The 24686-nt window shown below is 44.8% G+C and overlaps 1 protein-coding gene across 2 annotated transcripts in view; it reads left to right on the forward strand.

Annotated features, from left to right (window-relative positions):
• Positions 1-24686, forward strand: part of LOC124552620 (probable cytochrome P450 304a1) — a 121940-nt gene that overhangs the window by 80893 nt on the left and 16361 nt on the right. For both annotated transcript variants that reach the window (XM_047126946.1, XM_047126947.1), the window contains exon 7: positions 9180-9297. In XM_047126946.1, coding sequence (XP_046982902.1) covers positions 9180-9297 — 118 coding nt within the window. The remainder of the gene's footprint in view (positions 1-9179; positions 9298-24686) is intronic.

The raw sequence follows: 24686 nt of genomic DNA on the forward strand, positions 1-24686 counted from the left end.
CACCAGCCTCAGGTTAGCTAAAAACTGATCTCATTTTGTATTTTATGTAATTTTTGCCTTCAGGAAAATAAAATCGATTTCACTGTTGCTTTTTATGCGCTTTTTGGCCTCAGGACAATTACAAACCGATTTTTCCTATCGGATGTGGTGCGACCTTGCCGTGATGGATAGGCTTACCTACCTAGCAGTACCACAAATGTTGAATGTCAGACTTATGCGGTCATGCACATTGCACAGTACGGTTGGTTTAATATGCAACTCACACTACTGCTGTGGTACCGCGAATCATGTATCATTTGTAGCCGAACACATTTACGCCATGACGCTTACAATGCCATCTAGTGGGAAAATTTTCTTTTGTTTCCACAACATTTCCCCCTTTTTCGATGATATTCCGCGCAGATTTGACGTCACTCTGAGTACCAGTTCTTTTTTACATCGTTTTGAAACTGGAACTTTAATTATAATCACCCTTCATATAGTGCACAATAATATTGTCCCGTTCTTGGCCTCGAGTTTTACTCTATATATTCACACAATGTTATTGTATCAATAATATTGAGTGTGTGATAACCGTTTTATTCGTTCAGGGCGTTGTGAACATACTATAGTGTTCTCATCCAAAGTAGGGCAAGTATTAAAGTCGACAACCGCGTATGAATGACAGGAAACCATAGTTGCCATGTACATGGTACTTCAGTTAAGTTTTCTTTGTTGTTTTTATGGGGAACATTTGAGAACTAGAATGTTTGTAGTGAGAATGGTTTGTAATAATAGACGATTGGGAGAACAAAGCGGAACTGCTACGGTTAACTGTTTTTCGAATAAACGGTGACCATATTTACGTGTTGGTACGTTCTGAATTATTGAATACGAGCCATGTGCATACAGTTACGTAAGTGGATGGAAATGACTGATAATCAAGCTGTATTTAAATCGACCAGGAACGTGAGGTGGATATTGGGCACATGGTTGCAGTTCTAAACCTCCTGTGCTTGCCTCAGTGTGAATACTTGAATTTTCCTCCCCAATAAGTAACAGCTTTTTTTCTAAAAAAAAAAAAAAAAAAAGGTTTGGTGACCCCATTCATTTTCTGGACTCTGAGGCCCATCATCTACATCTGCATTCAGGGATTGGACAAAAATTTGAAAACATCGTGAGAAAAGCGTGTTTGAACGTAAATGCTGACCCTACCCAAGCCTGGAGGTTGTGCTGTTGCATTTGACCACGAATGGCGACTCCACTATGTCCTCAATACGGTGCGAGTGTCAATCGTGGTCAGAATAGTGTTTGTGTGTAGTTGTGACTCCATTATGCTTGACACACAATCAACGCTGATTTAGAAAACTTCGGTCTTGTGAAACTCAACTAGCTCTTTATTCACACGAAGTGTTCAGTGCTACTGACAAGGGATTTCAAATTGATTCTGTATGCCTAGATTTCCAGAAGGCTTTTTGACACTGTACCACACAGGCGGCTTGTAATGAAATTGCGAGCTTATGGAATACCGTCTCAGTTATGTGACTGGATTCGTGATTTCCTGTCACAGAGGTCACAGTTCGTAGTAACTGACGGAAAGTTGTCGAGTAAAACGGATGTGATTCCTGGCGTTCCCAAAGGTAGTATTATAGGCCCTTTGCTGTTTCTTATCTGCATAAACGATTTATGAGACAATCTGAGTAGCCGTCTTAGGTTGTTTGCGGTTGATACTGTCGTTTATCGACTAATAAAGTCGTCAGAAGATCAAAAGAAATTGCAAAACGATTTAGAAAAGATACCCGTATGGCGCAAACATTACCAATTGATCCTAAATAACGAAAAGTGTGAGGTCATCCACATGAGTGCTGACAGGAATCCGTTAAACTTCGGTTACACGATAAATCAGTCAAATCTAAAGGCCATAAACTCAACTAAATACCTAGGAATTACAATTACGAACAACTTAAATTGGAAGGAACACGCAGAAAATGTTATGGGGAAGGCTAAACAAAGACTGTGTTTAATTGGCAGGACACTTAGAAAATGTAACAGATCTACTAAAGAGACTGCCTACACTACGCTTGCCCGTCCTCTTTTAGAATAATGCTGCACGATGTGGGATCTTGACCAGGTAGGATTGACGGAGTACATCGAGAGAGATCAAAGAAGGGCAGCACGCTTTGTAGTATCGCGAAATAGGAGACAGAGTGTCACTGAAATGATACAGGATTTGGGATGGACATCATTAAAGCAAAGGCGTTTTTCGCCGTGGCGGAATCTCCTCACGAAATTATAATCACCAGTTTTCTCCTCAGAGTGAGAAAATATTTTGTTGACGCCAACCTACACAGAAAGAAACGATCATCATAATAAAATAAGGGAAATCAGAGCTTGCACGGAGAGGTATGTGTGTTCATTTTTTCCGCGCGCTGCACGAGATTGGACTAATAGAGAATTATTGTGAATGTGGTTCGGTGAACCCTCTGCCAGGCACTTGAATGTGATTTGCAGAGTATCCATGTAGATGTGAATGTAGATGGTTGGATGGTTGATTTGGGGGAGAGGACCAAACAACGATGTCATCGGCCTCATCGGTTTAGGGAAGAATGAGAAGGAAGCCGGCAGTGCCTTTTCACAGGAACTACCCCTGCATTTCCTGAAACGATTTAGGGAAATCACGGAAAACGTAAATCAGGATAGCCGCTCTCGAGTTTGAACCGTCGCCGGCTGGGGTGGCAGAGAGGTTCTAGGTGCTACAGTCTGCAACCGCGCGACCGCTACAGTCGCAGGTTCGAATCCTGCCTCGGGCATGGATGTGTGTGATGTCCCTAGGATAGTCAGGTTTAACTAGTTCTAATTCCTAGGGGACTAATGACCTCATAAGTTAAGTCCCATAGTGCTCAGAGCCATTTGAACCATTTTGAACCGTCCTCCTCCCGAATGCGAGCCCAGTGTGATAACCACTGCGCCACCTCGTTCGGTACACACTATGTTGGAGCTAAATGAATTCGAACGTGGGAAAATTGTTGGTGTTCGTATGGTGAGCGCTTTCGTAACCAAGTTAACTGAAGTATTTGGTGTTTCAAGAGGCACTGTATCGAAGATTTATACTGCATACAGAGATGGTGAAAGAACATCCTACACTAAACAACAACGCAAACGAAAGTGTATGTTGACTGACCATGATGGGCTGTCATTGAAGACGATTTTGACGAAAAATGAGAGGACAACATGAAGGGTGCTCATAAGCTGAGAACTTCAGGGCAAGGTGGAATTCGTCAGTGATGCAGATGCCTGTAACAAGAAAATGTGGTGCCGAAGCAGTAAAACCTAGACTATGGAGCAATGGAAAGAAGTCACTTGGTCGATGAGCCCTGTTCCACACTGTTTCCAACTTCTGCCCGAGCTTACATCTGCAGTGAGCCATCCCAAGCCTGTGATACAGACTGCTTGCCGCCAACAGTGAAGTACGGCATGGGTTTGGTAATGGTTTGGGCAGCCACAGTGTGATATTCCTTAGGTATCATGGTTACTCTCCGAGGATTATGGGACCATTTATCCTTCCAAGTCCAACCCACGGCACAATACTTGTTCCTCAGTGGCGAATCTGTGTAACAGACGACAGAACCTGTTCACCCGGCTCACATCATCCAGGACTAGTTTTGTGAGAATGAAGATGAATTGTCACGTCTCGCCTGGCTACTGCATCTCAATATTATTGAGCCGTTGACATGTACTTTGGAGAGATAGGTGTATGATAGCTATCCAGCTCCATCATCATTACCTGATCTTGCCACTATTTTGGAGGAAGAATGGTAGAACACTCGCTTGAAAACCATACAGGAGCTGTACCTACATATTCTGAGAAGATTAGAAGCTGTTTTGGATGCCAACGGTTTCCCTGTATTTCCACCTCCTGTAAATACTTTACAACCCAGCATACAGTGCATGGTGGAAGGCACTCTCCGCCGCTGTTGGTCATCATTTCCTGTTCCACTCGCAAGCGAAGTGAGGGGAAAGTGACTGTCTAAATGCTTCTGTAAGAGTCCTGCTTTCTCCTATCTTGCCTTTGCAATCATTACATGAGATGTGTCTTAGTCATAGCAGTCGCAAATGCCGATTTTCTAGACTACCTGAATAGCGTTTCATAGAAAGAATGTCATCTTCCATCCAGAGATGCTATTTGATTTCACAGAGCAGTTCCATAGTACTCGTGTGTGGACTGGACCTACTGGTGACAAATCTAGCAGTGTGCTTCTTAGTTGCTTCAATGCCTTACATTAACCAAACCTGGTATGGATACCAAACATTCGAGCAGTACTCAGCAGCAGGTTGCAAAAGTGTTCTGTTTACAGTCTCCTTCATAAATGAACTAGCCTTTTCGCCATGGCTTAGCTCAAATATGTATTTGACACATATATTAAACACACCTCCTCCTTCTCCTCCTATCTGTGTCCACCTCTTCCTTCCTCCTTCTTCCATCTTACATTTCACCTTTCCACCTCCTGTCTATCTCCTCATTCCCACACTCTCTGTCTCTTCACCTCCTCCTCCTCTTCACATTGTCCATTGTCTCCACTCCTTCTCTCTGACCATATATTCCTACTCCTCCTCCCTCTGACCATATCCTCCTTCCCCTATCTTTTTACATCTCCGCCACCCCCTCTTTCTTTTCTACCTACCCACTATCCTTCTACACCTTTCAGCTGCCTCGTACATCTCCCCCTTCTTCCCTCTCTCTGTTCATTCCCTCATTGTTTCACTCAGCCCATCCCCTCCTCTATTCATATTGCCCTGTTCCAAGCCATGCTCATCAGTAATTGTAGCACATGCAGTACAGTTCAATAAACCTGACTCACACTATTCCCACAACACACTTGCCGTACAGGGCATGCTACACGTCACAGTCTTGAAAATCGTTTGTTTTCTCCAACTGTTCAGGCCGCCATGCAGCACAGATCGATAAAGCAGGTCTATACTACTCTAACACATTTGTGATGCAGGGTAGCATATACGTCAGAAAACCGTTTCTTGTCCCTGACATGTAGGCTTCCCTGCAAATCAGGTTGAATTGGCAGGTCGTTTCTGTTCCCACACAAGCTTTCCTTTGCTACTGCCTTGTCCCGCATCGTGCGCAGGATTGGCAGGGTTAAGTACAGATTTGGCATGGTTAATTTTAAGCGGTGGCCAGATGCCCTTCCTGCCGCCGCCCCATACCCCCCGAGATGGAATTAGTGTACCCCACCCGTCTGTGTCTAGTGTAAATCATGAAACAGTGCGAATGTGTTGCTAATGTCTGCGAGTCTTGTAACTGAGGGGGGACGTGGGGACCAGCTGGGTATTCACCTGGTGGGATGTCGAAAACCGCCGAAAAACCGCATCCATGGCGTCGTTAATCTGCCGGGCGGATTCGAACTGGGACCGGCGCGCCCACCCGAGTCCAGGAAGCAGCGCATTAGCGCTCTCGGCTAACCAGGCGGGTTCTGTTTCCACACAACATGTGTCATGAAAGGCAGCCCACACGCAAAGGGCTGGAAAAATACGTTTTGGTCCATATCTCCGCTCCTGTTGGAGCTAGGAGGTTATAGACCTACAGTACTGATACTACTGAGGCCTGTCGTTTCTGTGACAAATCTGGTTGAAATCGACCTGTGTGTTTAGTAGGAGATCGTGGACATACACGCATACACACGTCCACTCTGTTTTTTACATGTAACAGATAGTAGATAACAGATTAAACTTCCTAGATTTCTCCCAATAAACTGAAGACGACAATTTGTCTACCCTACAACTGGTACTACGTACTCACTCCGCTTCATGTTGCTTTGCAGCATTAAATTCTATGCGAGCCAAGTAGCACACCACTATTACTGTATTTGTACACTACAGAATATTTTTTTCTACTCATCTTCTTTAACTTATCCCACATTTAAAACAAGCTACCATTTATCACATCAACTAGAAATTATATCTAACAGTAAGTCATCTTCTATCCACCTGTATTTACTCAAAAACTAAACTCCTGTACACTACAGCGTGTCAGCAAACAGCCACAGATTTCTGCTCATCACATCCATAAGATCGTTTATGTGTATAGAGAACAAGAGAAGTCCTATCACACTTCCATGGGGCACTCAGAGTTATACTTTTGTATCAGGTGAACACTCACTATCCAGGACTTTACAGTAGGTTCTAATATATGGGGCGATCAAAAAGTTTCCATTCATAGGCTGCACACACAATGATCGGCATGCCAATGAGGCAAAATTACTGTGAGAATTGGCGCAATCATTCTGTCGATGCACCAGACTGGAAATAACTGTCTGCTAAAACACCGTGTCCTGCTGCTTGAGGAAGTCCATAAACTGCCTGCTGCACATCCTCATTCGACAGAAATCGTCGCCCCTTCAAGTCAAATTTTTAAGGGATCAAAAGCATGATAATCGAATGGAGCGAGATTAGGACTATAGGGCAGGTGCTCGACTGTCTCCCGCCTTGAGTCTGCGTAACTTTTGCTGGCCTCCTAGATAGACCAGCGTCTTTTGTCGAATCGCGACCAGCAGAGAACTTTGTGTACCATTTCACAAAGGTGGTTTTCTACAGACATGCTGCCTCATTCCCATCTTCATTCCCTGATGGGTGTCTACCGGTATTTTTCCTTCGGTAGTCAAGAAAAGAATAACAGAACGTTGATCTTATTTAGACGTTTGTGGTAATAACGTGTCCATAGATCACCTTTCTGCATACATGTCGGAAAGACACGAATACCACGCCGATCTCTTGCCTATGTGTTGGTCCTTATATGTCTGCATTGGAGTCGCGCTACGTTGCATGTACGGTGCAGCAATGTCGCCAAACGGAAATTTTTTGAATGCTCTGAGTGCTCGTACTTAAAAAGTCTTTGAGCTATCCAAGTAGCCGGCCGTTGTGGCCGAGCGGTTCTAGGCGCTTCTGTCTGGAACCGCACGCCGCTACAGTCGCAGGTTCGAATCCTGCCTCAGGCATGGATGTGTGTGATGTCCTTAGGTTAGTTAAGTTTAAGTAGTTCTAAGTTCTAGGGAACTGATGACCTCAGATGTTAAGTTCCATAGTGCTCAGAGCCATTTGAACCATTTGAACCACCCACGTATCTGGGAGCCTGCTGTGTATGTTCAGAGCTTCGTTAATGATTCACAGAGTGGTATTATGTCAAATATTTTCTGTAAATGTAGGAAAATTGAAGCCGCCTGTTGCCCTTCATCCATGGTTCATGGGATTTCGTTCTGGTTTGTCGGTGTGAGTTTTGGTTCCTCAAGAAAATTTATTGACCAATTTCGAATTTGCTCAGGAACTCTGAAGTATTAAAGATGTTGGTCTGTGATATTGTAGATCTTTGCAGACAGTCACTTAGGAATTTTAGCAGGGCGAGTAATTACCGCTAGATGCAACCTAAGTATGGGGCCAATGCTGAAGAGTACTCTCTGTAAAACTAAATGTGGAGTCCATCTTACCTGGTAACTTATTTGTTTTCAGCTGCCTTTCAGTGCATAGATGCCTATCTCTATGTTCTACGAAGACTAAATGGGAGATAAGATACTGCGTGAAGAGTTTGACAGGGCACTGAAAGACCTGAGTCGAAACGAGGCCCCTGGAGTAGACAACATTCCATTAGAACTACTAATGGCCTTGGGAGAGCCAGTCATGACAAAACTCTACCATCTGGTGAGCAAGATGTATGAGACAGGCGAAATACCCTCAGACTTCAAGAAGAATATAATAATTCCAATCCCAAAGAAACCAGGTGTTGACAGATGTGAAAATTACCGAACTATCAGTTTAATAAGTCACAGCTGCAAAATACTAACACAAATTCTTTACAGACGAATGGAAAAACTGGTAGAAGCCGACCTCGGGGAAGATCAGTTTGGATTCCGTAGAAATGTTGGAACACGTGAGGCAATACTAACCTTACGACTTATCTTAGAAGAAAGATTAAGAAAAGGCAAACCTACGTTTCTAGCATTTGTAGACTTAGAGAAAGCTTTTGACAGTGTTGACTGGAATACTCTCTCTCAAATTCTGTAGGTGGCAGGGGTAAAATACAGGGAGTGAAAGGCTATTTACAATTTGTACAGAAACCAGATGGCAGTTATAAGAGTCGAGGGGCATGAAAGGGAAGCAGTGGTTAGGAAGGGAGTGAGACAGGGTTGTAGCCTCTTCCCGATGCTATTCAATCTGTATATTGAGCAAGCAGTAAAGGAAACAAAAGAAAAGTTCAGAGTAAGCATTAAAATTCATGGAGAAGAAGTAAAAACTTTGAGGTTCGCCGATGACATTGTAATTCTGTCAGAGACAGCAAAGGACTTGGAAGAGCAGTTGAAGGGAATGGATAGTGTCTTGAAAGGAGGATATAAGATGAACATCAACAAAAGCAAAACGAGGATAATGGAATGTAGTCAAATTAAATCGGGTGATCCTGAGGGAATTAGATTAGGAAATGAGACACTTAAAGTAGTAAAGGAGTTTTGCTATTTAGGGAGTAAAATAACTGATGATGGTCGAAGTAGAGTGGATATAAAATGTAGACTGGCAATGGCAAGGAAATCGTTTCTGAAGAAGAGAAATTTGTGAACATCGAGTATAGATTTAAGTGTCAGGAAGTCCTTTCTGAAAGTCTTTGTATGGAGTGTGGCCATGTATGGAAGTGAAACATGGACGATAACTAGTTTGGACAAGAAGAGAATAGAAGCTTTCGAAATGTGGTGCTACAGAAGAATGCTGAAGATAAGGTGGGTTGATCACGTAACTAATGAGAAAGTATTGAATAGGATTGGGGAGAAGAGAAGTTTGTGGCACAACTTGACTAGAAGAAGGGATCGGTTGGTAGGACATGTTTTGAGGCATCAAGGGATCACAAATTTAGCATCGGAGGGCAGTGTGGAGGGTAAAAATCGTAGAGGGAGACCAAGAGATGAATACACTAAGCAGATTCAGAAGGATGTAGGTTGCAATAAGTACTGTGAGATGAAGAAGCTTGCACAGGATAGAGTAGCATGGAGAGCTGCATCAAACCAGTCTCTGGACTGAAGACCACACCAACATCAATGTTCTACATATGGGAGTCTGCACAGCAGTCAAAATCTGTTACACCACACCTAGAAGCAAAGTTGCCCGCTTGATAATGGCACGCAAGTGAAAAAACATGTGCTCGCCTGTTACAGCCTGCCGTACACTGAGGCCACGCTGAGGGAGGTGATGCGGATCAACACCCCCGCACCCATCAGCGTCCCGCACAAGGTGACGGAGGACACCTCGCTACAAGGCTACTCCCTGCCAAAGGTCAGTTTCTAGCGTATCATTCCGAAGGGAAATTTTCGGTTTCATAACTGTCTTGATTATTAGTTCATACTTCATTTACGAGGGATATTCTGAAAGTAAGTCACTGTTTTTCACACGGAAACTTTATTGCCAAAAACAAATACACCATGGCATCAGGAACACACACCTTGCAGTACTTTTCAACGTAATCTCAACTGACATTGAGACGCTTGTTGTAGAGTGCAATCCAGTTTCTTGGCCAAGAGCACAAAACCTTCATGCAAGATCTTGGCTCTTGGCGGGAGTTTGGTGAAGATGTCGCAGTAGTGTGCCACATTGATAGTCCCTTGCCAGAGGAAATCAAGAAGAATCATACCCTTTGCGTTCCAGAACACTATAGCCATAACATTTCTGGCAGAGGGTGACACTTTAAAGTTTTTCTCCACTGGTGAACTGGGGTGCTTCCACGCCAATGAGGCAGCCTTGGATTCTGGGGAAAAGCGGTGCACCCATGTCTCATTGCCTGTGTTGATTCTGAACACGAGCTCATCTACGGTCGTCCTTATAATGTTATGTATTATATAGCTTCCAGTTTCAGTGCTCCAGTACACCATCTTCAGGCCTTAACTGATGATGAGGTGGTTAACGCCAATCGTATACATCATTCATCAGTAACCAGCATTGTGTGGTTGATGGTTGGAGACACAACATCGTTGTTACAGATTTTTGTGTCATCTTGCCACTGTAGAGTCTTGTACCAAGTCTTGAAGCAAGGGAGAGGATATTGTTTGGTGGCTGGTGTCTTCTTTCTACAACACAGTGTAACAACACCAACGCTATACTATTGTACATATAACAATTTTTTCTTCTGATTTTAGATAAATTAGTGTAATCGATGTTCTGATTTCATTTCTTTTTCTTTTCTTGCCATTGTGTTAAAGAAACTATAAACAACTTTCGATGTGAATATTAATGTTTATGCCAAATTTCAAGCAATATTATAACAGAATTGAAATGTAAGAAACGTTGAAACTATTGTAAGATGTTAAAGTTGTAATTGTGCGTCTGATCCATACGTAGGCAATGTATTAGGATATGTAGAATGCAAAACCTTTGGTGAATACCCTGTCTGTAGGGGAGCGGTAAAAGGTGGATGGCAGGCTAGCGCGGGAAAATACACACGAGCGCGGCACGGCATAACGGGCTCAGCAGTAGTAGTCGGAGTTGGGCTTTGATCTGAGCAACACGTTCTGGATCGAGGAGGCTCTCCTGGAAAACGTGATTTCATTGAGCCTCGGATGTGCCGTTTCCGACGACTAAACAGCATGGCAAAATTCTATAGGCACTAAATGGAAAAGTATTGCGACGCTAAGAAGAAGCAAAGTGCCGATACATCAAGAGCCAAAGCCGTGATTGTATGTGTGCTTTGGGCCTCGCCATCTCGCCGCCCGCCAACCGCCGCATCGACACGAACAGGTTGAAACTTTTAGTACTGTATTCGTGTGGACCAGTATTACTTTTGTTCCTGACTGTTCAATAACAATTTAACTTTTACTAGAACTGTCCTATCATTTAATTATCCTCATCATTAACCTAGATAGGGTCCTTTCCACATGTTGTGCAACCCGAGTGTCCCGAGCTGAAGAATGAAAGCTTATGTTAATAATAATTACCTGCAGATCTAGATATGTTAGAAAAATGTTTAAAGAACTTTGTTGTTAATGAATATATAGGTCTGGCAAAGTTGGAAGATAATGTTGAAATTGGTTTAGTAATGAAGTTTAATTATTTGAGGCAGATAAAATGGTAATTAAATGAGCAGGAAATAAGCTAAAAAGATTAGTAACTCACCTATTGGAAATCTTGAGTGCTTAATGAATCCTTTAATCAATATTTTCAATACAGTGATCATAACAGTTTCAGGATCTCCCCCCCCCTTTTTTTTTCTTTTCTATTCATTTGAATTCTGAAGTGAACTGACCTGATTTGACCAGCAAAGTTAAAGTCAATATAAAACCAAAATTTATCCGTGTTTTACCTTTTTCAAAATTGACATTGTATGTGTGTTTCGGAAGTGCTATTGCTAGGGTAACCTATGCCCGAATTTAATCAGATCAATAGACAGTACGAAGTTTGTAGCAAACATTATAGTGTATTGTTGTGTATTTATGGCTCGTCCATATTAGTACAGAAAGTGAAATTATTAGTTCAGTAGATTTTCTGGTTCTAAAAGTTACCATATTATGCAGTGTTATTACGTGTTGTTTTGTATGAAAGTACAGCAACTTGTACAGGGAAGAAACTCAGTTAATGCCTAATTAGGCTGGCGACCGTATTATTAACAATTTGGTAGCGTCTGCTGTGTTGTTTCTTGTCCGTCCTAATGTGTAGTTCCACTTCAGACTTGCTTGACGTAACATTGTTGTTACTGAGTGGGTGAAAGTCTGATTTTGCCTCCATTCAGGTACACGCGGTCAACATATATACCAAAATCCTTTCTTATAAGGTGAAGCCCGTCAACTTACCATAGTACAGGCTTTAATAAGTATCGTTCGCAGTAGTGCAGTGTTACAACAGCTGCACACTTGTATTAACAGGGTTCTTTATTCATAATAACAGGAAGCTACTTATCTTTAAGCAAGCTGTTGTGGTACAAGCTCTTCTGTAATAGTCCACATTAGCGTCACTGCTAGTGAAGCAGCTCTATAAACACTACAGTCTCGTAGCCAGTGACATGGACAGCCAACTAGAATAGCGACTGAGCAAGTAACTGAGCTAACCACAGCTGCGACTCTGGCTCACTGACTGACCGTCTGACTGGGCTGACTGTCAGTGACTGACTAGGCCCTCCAGTCAGTGGCCGTGATCTAAATACCAGCGGTGGAGAGGGCGTCGGCGGCGCGTTGCTTGCGAATCTGTCTTTGGCCTCCCTCCTGATAGGTGCGCTTGATTCAGGGCCTATTATCGCTCTTTACGCAAACTCTTTGCCGACCGGCGTGCTGACGACAGCTTACACCAGGGCACAGGTTGTCTGTGAAAAGCATAGGTATTTACCGTTGCTGAATCGTGTATCCGATTGGAGTCAACCCCTTCATAGTCAAGTGAGGCCTGAAGATGGTGTACTGAAGCACCGAAACCGATAGCCATATAATAAATAATATCGAAAGGACGACTGCAGGTGTTCCACTTTATTACATAAGTGAACAGCTGAAGACCCTCAAACCACCAATGAGAAGAATGGACATGCAAAAGCGAACTCATTTAGCTGTTGCACATACTGCATCAAGTGACTGAGGCTGATTCCAGCTCTTGCGCTCTTGTGATCTGGGACCAGGTTTCTTGGCACTCGCCGACACTGTTCCATAACCCAACACATCATGAAGCCTGTGACGGGCCTGAGCATGGCCAGTACACCGTGTGGACGCCACATCCATCCTCCAACACCGTGTTCTGTACTCTAGCGATGTTGCTTTCATTCATGGATGTGAAGGGACAGCACATGCAACACCAGCGACCAACCATTTGACATGACTTCTTGACCGTACTAGTACACTAGTCTCATCTGCCCATTCATACAGATAACAGCAGGCACGTCCATTGGCGACCACATTGTCAGTACACGGCACACATTGTGGCGTTTGTTTGTGTCACCTGATGTACCATCTTCTCTTTGAAAAAAAATGGCAAAACTTACTTTTGGGACGTCCCTCGTGTTACACTCATTGTATGCAAAGTAATAATACCAAACAAAAATTTAGTAATCCTGAGCATACGTCACACTTATACCTATGAGCCAAAACATTATGGCCACCTGCTTAATAGCTTGTTTTTCCGTCTCTGGAACGAAATACATCACTGATTCTGCGCATCAGATATTCGACAGTTTGTTGGTAGGTTTGTGGCATTAGATGACTACGCACATTCCACGTAATTCGCGTAAATAATCAGCCGATAATCTGTGTGCGCGGTGATGGCGCCCGATGGCGCCCCAGACGGGTTCACACGTTTTACATCAGGCGAGTTTGGTCTCCGAGACATCAACGAGAGTTCTCTGTAATGCTCCTCAAGCCACTGTAGCACCATTCTGGCTCGGAGATACCGACAATTATACTGCTGAAAGATGACATCGGCGTAGGGGAAGACATCAAGCATTCAGGGATGCAGGTGGTTGGGAGGTGTCAGCGTGTCTTCGATCACTACCACGGCTCCCACGCAAGTGGAGGGGAATGTCTCCTATAGCATATTACTAGTCCCACCGACCTGCGGCCGTGGAGCGCTGCACATTTTGAGTCGCTGTCCACCTCAGTGACGGCGTCTGTGGAGACGACCAGCGAACTAGTGTAGCAAGAATGTGTTTCACCTCAAGAGCCGACACATTTCCGTTGATCGAGGGTCGAATTCCGATAGTCCCGTGCCCACTGTAATCACAACTAAAGATGTCGTTGAGTCAACATGTGAACACGTTGCGGCGGGGCGGGTTTAATTTCCGTACTGTATGTCACACTACCTTTCGTCGTACTGTTGTTGTTGTTGAGGTCTTCAGTCCTGAGACTGGTTTGATGCAGCTCTCCATGCTACTCTATCCTGTGCAAGCTTCTTCATCTCCCAGTACGTACTGCAGCCGACATCCTTCTGAATCTGCTTAGTGAATTCATCTTTAGGTCTCGCTCTACGATTTTTACCCTCCACGCTGCCCTCCAATACTAAATTGGTAATCCCTTGATGCCTCAGAACGTGTCCTACCAATCGGTCCCTTCTTCTTGTCAATTTGTACCACAAACTCCTCCCCAATTCTATTCAATACCTCCTCATTAGTTATGTGATCTACCCATCTAATCTTCAGCATTCTTCTGTAGCAACACATTTTGAAAGCTTCTATTCTCTTCTTGTCCAAACTGTTTATCGACCATGTTTCACTTCCACACGTGGCTACACTCCATATGAATACTTTCAGAAACGACTCCCTGACACTTAAATCTAGATGTTAACACGTTTCTCTTCTTCAGAATCGCTTTCCTTGCCATTGCCAGTCTACATTTTATATCCACTCTACTTCGACCATCATCAGTTATTTTGCTCCCCAAATAGCAAAACTCCTTTACTACTTTAAGTGTCTAGTTTCCTAATCTAATTCCCTCAGCATCACCTGACTTAATTCGACTACATTCCATTATCCTCGTTTTGCATTTGTTGATGTTCATCTTATATCCTCCTTTCAAGACACTGTCCATTCCGTTCAACTGCTCTTCCAATTCCTTTACTGTCTCTGACAGAATTACAATGTCATCGGTGAACCTCGAAGTTTTTATTTCTTCTCCATGGATTTTAATACCTATTCCGAATTTTTCTTTTGTTTCCTTTACTGCTTGCTCAATATACAGATTGAATAACATCGGGGAGAGGCTAGAACCCTGTCTCACTCCCTTTTCAACCACTGCTTCCCTTTCATATCCCTCGACTCTAATAACTGCCATCTGCTTTCTGTACAAATTGTAAATAGCCTTTCGCTCCCTGTATTGTACCCCTGCCACCTTCAGAATTTGAAAGAGAGTATTCCAATCAACATTGTCAAAAGCTTTCTCTAAGTCTACAAATGCTAGAAACGTAGGTTTGCTTTTTCTTAGTCTAGCTACTAAGATAAGTCGTAGGGTCAGTATTGCCTCATGTGTTCCAATATTTCTACGTAATCCAAACTGATCTTCCCCGAGATCGGCTTCTGCCAGTTTTTCCATTCGTCTGTAAAGAATTTGTGTTAGTATTTTGCAGCCGTGGCTTACTAAACTGATAGTTCAGTAATTTTTCACATCTGTCACCCCCTGCTACCTTTGGGATTAGAATTATGATATTCTTCTTGAAGTCTGAGCAGATGGTAGAGTTTTGTCAGGACTGGCTCTCCCAAGGCCGTCAGTAGTTCTAATGGAATGTTGTCTACTCCTGCGGCCTTGTTTCGACTCAGATCTTTCGTCGTACTGTGCATTACAAATGTTCCACCTACCTCAGTACGGTGTCTGATAATCAGCCCATTTCTCTGCATACGTAGATACTGTCCAGACAATGTTAAAAGCAGCGTTGAAGAACAACACCGTCAATACTTGCGTTTGCAAAGTCAGCGTAAAGTCTGATAGCAGACTATCCTGTTATATCTTATAACAAATTTCGGGTGGAGGGCGATTGCTTCACCTCTTTAGAAAAATGGCAAAATTCTGCAACGAGTTCTTTTATTTCCTTAGGTTCAAAATTATACAACTTTCCATCAGCCCGTATTTACTTAACGAATAATATTACTGTCCTCAGCTCACAGTTCATACAACCCAGTACACACACAAGTCAGCCAGGAATGTACTTAAGTCCGACCGGAATTATTACGCGATTTACAGTCAGTACTCTGCTTCAATCTACGAGTTTCACATTCGGTCCTTTTTCAGTGGATTTCTAATAAAGAAATTGCTCGTCAAACATTCCATATACGGATACGAAATATGCCGTGCGGAATTTTACAAAGGCTGAAAGTTCACACGCGTTTATCTCTCTAACAAACCACTTCACGAAGCTCAAATTTTCACAATCTGTCTGTAAATGCAACTGATTTCACGACAAAACAATCCGGACGCGAGAAACCAGTAACTTCTTCATTTTACTCATAACGTAGACGGACACGTCCAACATGACCTGTACGTCCGATAGCCAGTCAGCGACTACCTCAACGCCGTCCCTTCCATGGCCTACAACTACACTACTGGCCGTTAAAATTGCTACACCACGAAGATGACGTGCTACAGACGCGAAATTTAACCGAGAGGAAGAACATGCTGTGATATGCAAATGATTAGCTTTGCAGAGCATTCACACAAGGTTGGCGCCGGTGGCGACACCTACAACGTGCTGACATGAGGAAAGTTTCCAACCGATTTATCATACACAAACAGCAGTTGACCGACGTTGCCTGTTGAAACGTTGTTGTGATGCCTCGTGTAAGGAGGAGAAATGCGTACCATCTCGTTTCCGACTTTGATACAGGTCGGATTGTAGCCTATCGCGATTGCAGTTTATCGTATCGCGACATTGCTACTCGCATTCGTTGAGATCCAGTGACTGTTAGCAGAATATGGAATCGGTGGGTTCAGGAGGGTAATGCGGAACGCCGTGCTGGATCCCAACGGCCTCGTATCACTAGCAGTAGAGATGACAGGCATCTTATCCGCATGGCTGTAACGGATCGTGCAGCCACGTCTCTATCCCTGAGTCAACAGATGTTTGCAAGACAACAACCATCTGCACGAACAGTTCGACGACGTTTGCAATAGCATGGACTATCAGCTCGGACAATGTGGCTGCGGTTGCCCTTGACGCTGCATCACAGACAGGAGCGCCTGCGACGGTGTACTCAACGACGAACCTGGGTGCGCGAATGGCAAAACGTCATTTTTTCGGATGAATCCAGGTTCTATTCACAGCATCATGATGGTCGCATCCGAGTTTGGCGACATGGCGGTGAACGCACATTGGAAGCGTGTATTCGACATCGCCATACTGGCGTATCACCCAATGTGATGGTATGGGGTGCCATTGGTTACACGTCTCGGTCACCTCTTGTTCGCACTGACGGCACTTTGAACAGTGGACGTTACATTTCAGATGTGTTAACGACCCGTGGTTCTACCCTCCATTCGATCCCTGCGAAACCCTACATTTCAGCAGGATAATGCACGACCTCATGTTGCAGGTCCTGTACGGGCCTTTCTGGATACAGAAAATGTTCGACTGCTGCCCTGACCAGCACATCCTCCAGATCTCTCACCAATTGAAAACGTCTGGTCAATGGTGGCCGAACAACTGGCTCGTCACAATACGCCAGTCACTACTCTTGATGAACTGTGGTATCGTGTTGAAGCTGCATGGGCAGGTGTACCTGTACACGCCATCCAAGCTCTGTTTGACTCAATGCCCAGGCGTATCAAGGCCGTTACTACTGCCAGGGGTAGTTGTTCTGGGACTGATTTCTCAGTATCTATGCACCCAAATGCGTGACAATGTAATCACATGTCAGTTCTAGTATAACATATTTGTCCAATGGATACCCGTTTATCATCTGCATTTCTTCTTGGTGTAGCAATTTTAATGTCCACTAGTGTAATTGCAATACACGGGAAATGCTTAACTCTGATTGGTTTTTCAAAATGACCAGTCAATCAAAACAATCCTTCGAGTTCTTTTTCGCGCTAAAACTGTCTTACACGAATCAACATTCACAGATGCATTTACGTCACTTCATGATGCAAATATTAATAAAATGTTTAACAAAACCACACGAAAAGAAAACTAATCTTGAAATAACTTTAGAAAACTATTACTCTGCAAATGGCTATTCTGGCTGCCCACTTACAAAAGCAAGTACCCTTGGACACACGTCATCAGCACTGTGGGGCAACTACATTTTTCATTGCAATCTTCTTGCTTAACCCTTCCTATGACATAGTTTCATAATGTTTAACATGAGATAATATTGAATTTTTTCGTATGTCCCACATACACACTCTCACTCATTCTCATTTACTCACACAACAACACATTAAATAAATACCGACCTTTTCTGAATTTTATATTACGAAAACGAAAAATAGTTAATGTTTTTAATTATGAAAATTCAAGCAAATTGACATAACATTTTGTGAACTTCAGTAATGATTCCAAATGATACTAAAAGACGAACTGTTATGAATCCTAACTGACTTTAATCTTACAAGTGTCGGTTTGGGGTGTTTTAGGTAATTTTCTCTATCTCTGAAAGTATGCCAGCTAGAAAGCTGAAATTTTTACATAATCTTCTCTTTAATAACAAAGAGCAGTATATTGACTTTTAACTAAATTGAATAATATTTAATATACCGGGCGATCAAAAAATCAGTATAAATTTGAAAACTGAATAAATCACGGAATGATGTAGAGAGAGAGGTGGAAATTGACACACATGCTTGGAATGACATGGGGTTTTATTAGAACCAAAAAAATACAAAAGCTCAAAAAATGTCCGACAGATGGCGCTTCATCTGATCAGAATAGCAATAATTAGCATAACAAAGTAAGACAAATGAAAGCTGATGTTCTTCACAGGAAATGCTCAATATGTCCACCATCATTCCTCAACAATAGCTGTAGTCGAGGAATGATGCTGTGAGCAGCACTGTAAAGCATGTCCGGAGTTATGGTGAGGCACTGGCGTCGGATGTCGTCTTTCAGCATCCCTAGAGATGTCGGTCGATCACGATACACTTGCGACTTCAGGTAACCCCAAAGCCAATAATCGTACGGACTGAGGTCTGGGGACCTGGGAGGCCAAGCATGACGAAATTGGCGGCTGAGCACACGATCATCATCAAACGACGCGCGCAAGTGTTCTTTCACGCGTCTGGCAATATGGGGTGAAGAGCCATCCTGCATAAACATCGTACGTTACAGCAGGTGTTTATCAGACAGGCTGGGGATGAAGCGATTCTGTAACATATCGGCCTACCTCTCACCCGTCACGGTAGTAGTTACAAAACCAGAATCACACATTTCCTCGAAGAAAAAAGGCCCGATAACGGTAGATGTGGTAAATCCAACCCATGCCGTGACTTTCTCGTCGTGCAGTGGAGTTTCCACGACGGTTCTAGGATTTTCGGTAGCCCAAATTCTGCAGTTGTGGGCGTTGACAGACCCTCGGGGCATGAAATGAGCTTCGTCGGTCCACAACACGTTACCCAACTAATCGTCATCTTACGCCAGCTTTTGAAACGCCCACACCGCAAACGCCCTCCGCTTCACTAAATCGTCAGGATTTTGTACGGATAGTATCGGAGGGTATGCCTCAGTGCCAACCAAACAGTAGTGTATGGAATGCCGGTGCGACGTGCGACTGCACGAGCGCTGACTTCCCCGTGCATAGACGAACCCGCTACAGTCTCCATTTCTTCCTGAACTGTCTCAGCAGCATTACGCCTTGTGCTCGGTCGGCCATTACGGGGTCTATCGTCTAAGCAAACCCGTGGCTTCGAACTTCGAAATCATTCTCGCCAAAGCTGCATTTGTCAACGGACCTTTACCCGTCGAATCCCCTTCCTATGGCGATAGGATCGTAACGCTGAACTAGCACATTCCCCATTCTGATAATACAGCTTCACTAAAAGCGCCTTTTCAGGTAACGTCAACAGGCTGGGAATGCTGGCCATCTGATTCTCTCGCTCATTACAGCTCCTTTTATACACGATTGTCATGCGCAGTCACTGACGTTTTGCTGTCTAGCGCCATCTGTCGGACATTTTGTGAACTTTGTTTTTTTTATTCTAATAAAACCCCGTGTCATTCCAAGCATGTGTGTCAATTTTTACCTCTCTATCTACATTATTCCGTGGTTTATTAAGTTTTCAAATTTATACTGAGTTTTTGATCACTCGGTAGTTTATTTAGATTCTTAGGGGCTTGAATATCCTGTCGCTCGAATTGACACAGGTACCGCTTCCCACGGCTAGGCTAGCGACAGGTGCGAATGAGTGATGCTAAGATACAAGCGGCTGTTTCTATCACCGCAAATGGCTCAAGAGCTACGAGCCATACTGGGAAGTAGCTTACTGCAATAAAATGTTATTGCGGATTGACTCGCGACGTTACAACGTAAGGATGGTCTGCTGTGGAGCTCTATGTTCGACAACGTACGATGAATGGTTTGATCCGAAACACTTGTGCATCACCCAACATAGTGCCCCTTTGGCAGAGATGCCACATGTCACCATCTATCCAACCATAAATGGATGTCCATAGCTCTTCACAGAAAGTTTGCTCTGAAAGTAGGATAGATGGTGACCTGTAGCATCTCTGCGGAAGGAGCACTATGTTGGTGGACACACAACAACCTCGGAGCAAACCGTTCATCGTACGTTGTCGAACATAGAGCTCCGCAGCAGAGAATCCTTACGTGTTGACATGTTGACCGAGTGGTAGTTTCTCTGCCCCTCTACCTCTTTCTTTAGATGCTCACAACAGTAGCATGTGAACATTGGACCGGCTTTGCTGTTTTCGAGATACTCGTTCACAAGCTATACGTAATAATAATCTGTGCTTTGTCAAAGTAGCTTCGCTAGGGTGGTCCCCTGTGAGTGTGTGTTCCGCTTACATACTTTTGACCCCGCTCCACGTGCCGACAATGCCTCCAGTCGGCATCCAGTGTCGCAGTGGGAATTGGGCAGAGGGCAGTGGATTATCAATATATACCCTGTAACTCCGCCTCCAACCTTGGTGATGGCCTCACGTTGGCGAAGGAGAGAGCCCACAGGCTTTTTCGGGTTTGCCATATCCACCTGAAGTCATTCACTGATCATTAGGTCCCACAGAGCTACTATATTACGGGGTATTGGTTGCTATGTTTTGCCTTTATTCCGGATAGTCCCACACATTTTCTATGAGATTAAGATTGAGTGGTTTAGCGAGCCATTGGAGGTAGGATATGGTGGAGCCCTGCAAACACGGCTCCACAGCACACACATCGTGAAGATGCAGAAGCAAGGCTAACGCTTGGTCACTGACGAGGGAACCTCCCCATCGCATTCCCCTCAGATTTAGTTATAAGTTGGCACAGTGGATAGGCCTTGAAAAACTGAGAACAGATCAGTCAGGAAGAAGTTGTGTGGAACTATGAAAAAAAATAAGCAAAATATACAAACTGAGTAGTCCATGCGTAAGATAGGCGACATCATGGATAGTGTAAGCTCAGGAGCGCCGTGGTCCCGTGGTTAGCGTGAGCAGCTGCGCAACGAGAGGTCCTTGGTTCATGTCTTCCCTCGAGTGAAAAGTTTGCTTTCTTTATTTTCGCAAAGTTATGATCTGTCCGTTCGTTCACTGATGTCTCTGTTCACTGTAATAAGTTTAGTGTATGTGTTTTGCGACCGCACCGCAAAACCGTGCGATTAATAGACGAAAGGACGTGCCTCTCCAATGGGAACCGAAAGCATTTGATCGCAAGGACATAGGTCAACCGATTCCTCCACAGGAAAACACGTGTGACATACACTCCTGGAAATGGAAAAAAGAACACATTGACACCGGTGTGTCAGACCCACCATACTTGCTCCGGACACTGCGAGAGGGCTGTACAAGCAATGATCACACGCATGGCACAGCGGACACACCAGGAACCGCGGTGTTGGCCGTCGAATGGCGCTAGCTGCGCAGCATTTGTGCACCGCCGCCGTCAGTGTCAGCCAGTTTGCCGTGGCATACGGAGCTCCATCGCAGTCTTTATCACTGGTAGCATGCCGCGACAGCGTGGACGTGAACCGTATGTGCCGTTGACGGACTTTGAGCGAGGGCGTATAGTGGGCATGCGGGAGGCCGGGTGGACGTACCGCCGAATTGCTCAACACGTGGGGCGTGAGGACTCCACAGTACATCGATGTTGTCGCCAGTGGTCGGCGGAAGGTGCACGTGCCCGTCGACCTGGGACCGGACCGCAGCGACGCACGGATGCACGCCAAGACCGTAGGATCCGACGCAGTGCCGTAGGGGACCGCACCGCCACTTCCCAGCAAATTAGGGACACTGTTGCTCCTGGGGTATCGGCGAGGACCATTCGCAACCGTCTCCATGAAGCTGGGCTACGGTCCCGCACACCGTTAGGCCGTCTTCCGCTCACGCCCCAACATCGTGCAGCCCACCTCCAGTGGTGTCGCGACAGGCGTGAATGGAGGGACGAATGGAGACGTGTCGTCTTCAGCGATGAGAGTCGCTTCTGCCTTGGTGCCAGTGATGGTCGTATGCGAGTTTGGCGCCGTGCAGGTGAGCGCCACAATCAGGACTGCATACGACCGAGGCACACAGGGCCAACACCCGGCATCATGGTGTGGGGAGCGATCTCCTACACTGGCTGTACACCACTAGTGATCGTCGAGGGGACACTGAATAGTGCACGGTACATCCAAACCGTCATCGAACCCATCGTTCTACCATTCCTAGACCGGCAAGGGAACTTGCTGTTCCAACAGGACAATGCACGTCCGCATGTATCCCGTGCCACCCAACGTGCTCTAGAAGGTGTAAGTCAACTACCCTGGCCAGCAAGATCTCCGGATCTGTCCCCCATTGAGCATGTTTGGGACTGGATGAAGCGTCGTCTCACGCGGTCTGCACGTCCAGCACGAACGCTGGTCCAACTGAGGCGCCAGGTGGAAATGGCATGGCAAGCCGTTCCACAGGACTACATCCAGCATCTCTACGATCGTCTCCATGGGAGAATAGCAGCCTGCATTGCTGCGAAAGGTGGATATACACTGTACTAGTGCCGACATTGTGCATGCTCTGTTGCCTGTGTCTATGTGCCTGTGGTTCTGTCAGTGTGATCATGTGATGTATCTGACCCCAGGAATGTGTCAATAAAGTTTCCCCTTCCTGGGACAATGAATTCACGGTGTTCTTATTTCAATTTCCAGGAGTGTATTCTATACGACACTGGTGACGGCATGTGCGTCACATGACAGGAATATGTTGTCGACCCACCTAACTTGTACACTTGGCGAATGGGTAAAAAGATTCTTCTACCTTGCCCGATTCAGGTTTTCTTGCGGATGTGATAGTCGCTCCCAAAAAAGTGATGAAAACATAAGAGTTTGTGACATAAACTGCAACAAATTAATGCAACAGTTTCACAGTCGCACAGTTTTCCCTGTGCTCTGTCAAAACATGTTTTTAACATTTTCAAATTTTTCCGTGTGTAGACCGTCAAACCCTGCATATGTCCAAGCAAATCTGAACATGTCCTGGAATTTTGGAGAGCGAAGTTGATTATGTGTGAGTGCCTGAACTTTGATAATTGTCTGAAAATAAAAAATCAAACTTTTCACCCGAGGGAAGAGGTGAACCGAGGACCTCTCGTTCCGCAGCTGCTCACGCTAACCACGGGACCACGGAGCTCCTTAGCTCACAGTCTCCTTGATGTTGCTTATTTTGCCCATGGACTACTCAGTTTGTATATTTTGCTTATTTTTTCATAGTTCCACACAACTTCTTCCCGTTTTCTCGATTGATCTGTGTTCAGTTTTTCAAGGCCTATCCACTGTGCCAACTTATAACTAAATCTGAGGGGGGTGCGATGGGGAGGTTCCCTTGCGAGAATATCGAAATACGAGGGTAGCCTCAAAAGTTTCTAATCTCAACGTGGAGATAGCAGTAATTCTCAACAAAAGCTGAAATTTGTTTGTGCATGCCAAAACTTCAGCCATTTTGGACCTGCAGTTGTTCGACAGTTGTTTTAGTGAGTCAATGTGGCTGTTTTCGTGAAAACGGACGAAACTGCCGATCGAGATGTCATTAAATTTTTGTTTTTAAACATGTGTTGCACGCTGTTTATGGCTACTCTGCACCGTCATTTTGTGCATCTGAATTTAACTGTGTTCTTACCAGCCTGGTTGATGTGAACCTTCGATGGCTAAAAACTGCAACCACTGACGGTAACATTGCTCTTGTTCACCAAATGGTGCTGGAGAACCGTCGAATTAAGGAGAGAGGGATAGCAGAGGCTACGAGCTATCTAGAAAACCCGTTTGTCACATACTGATTGAAAATATCTGGATGAGAAAGCTGACCGCATGCTGGGTGCCAGGATTGTTCTCTCAGCGTCGTCTCACATGTTGCGGTTGCCATGGCGAAAATCCACGAATGGCGTTTTCAACTGCTTGACCAGCAACGGATCTAGCCCCAAGAGATTTCTTTTTGCTTGGCTAAAAACTGAGCTTGGGGGACCGAAATTTTCGTTGAATGAAGAGAGGCCATCACCTTTGAAAACAACTACACTCCTGGAAATTGAAATAAGAACACCGTGAATTCATTGTCCCAGGAAGGGGAAACTTTATTGACACATTCCTGGGGTCAGATACATCACATGATCACACTGACAGAACCACAGGCACATAGACACAGGCAACAGAGCATGCACAATGTCGGCACTAGTACAGTGTATATCCACCTTTCGCAGCAATTCAGGCTGCTATTCTCCCATGGAGACGATCGTAGAGATGCTGGATGTAGTCCTGTGGAACGGCTTGCCATGCCATTTCCACCTGGCGCCTCAGTTGGACCAGCGTTCGTGCTGGACGTGCAGACCGCGTGAGACGACGCTTCATCCAGTCCCAAACATGCTCAATGGGGGACAGATCCGGAGATCTTGCTGGCCAGGGTAGTTGACTTACACCTTCTAGAGCACGTTGGGTGGCACGGGATACATGCGGACGTGCATTGTCCTGTTGGAACAGCAAGTTCCCTTGCCGGTCTAGGAATGGTAGAACGATGGGTTCGATGACGGTTTGGATGTACCGTGCACTATTCAGTGTCCCCTCGACGATCACCAGTGGTGTACGGCCAGTGTAGGAGATCGCTCCCCACACCAT

Source organism: Schistocerca americana, chromosome 10 (genome assembly GCF_021461395.2).
Source record: "Schistocerca americana isolate TAMUIC-IGC-003095 chromosome 10, iqSchAmer2.1, whole genome shotgun sequence".
NCBI classification, from domain to species: domain Eukaryota; kingdom Metazoa; phylum Arthropoda; class Insecta; order Orthoptera; family Acrididae; genus Schistocerca; species Schistocerca americana.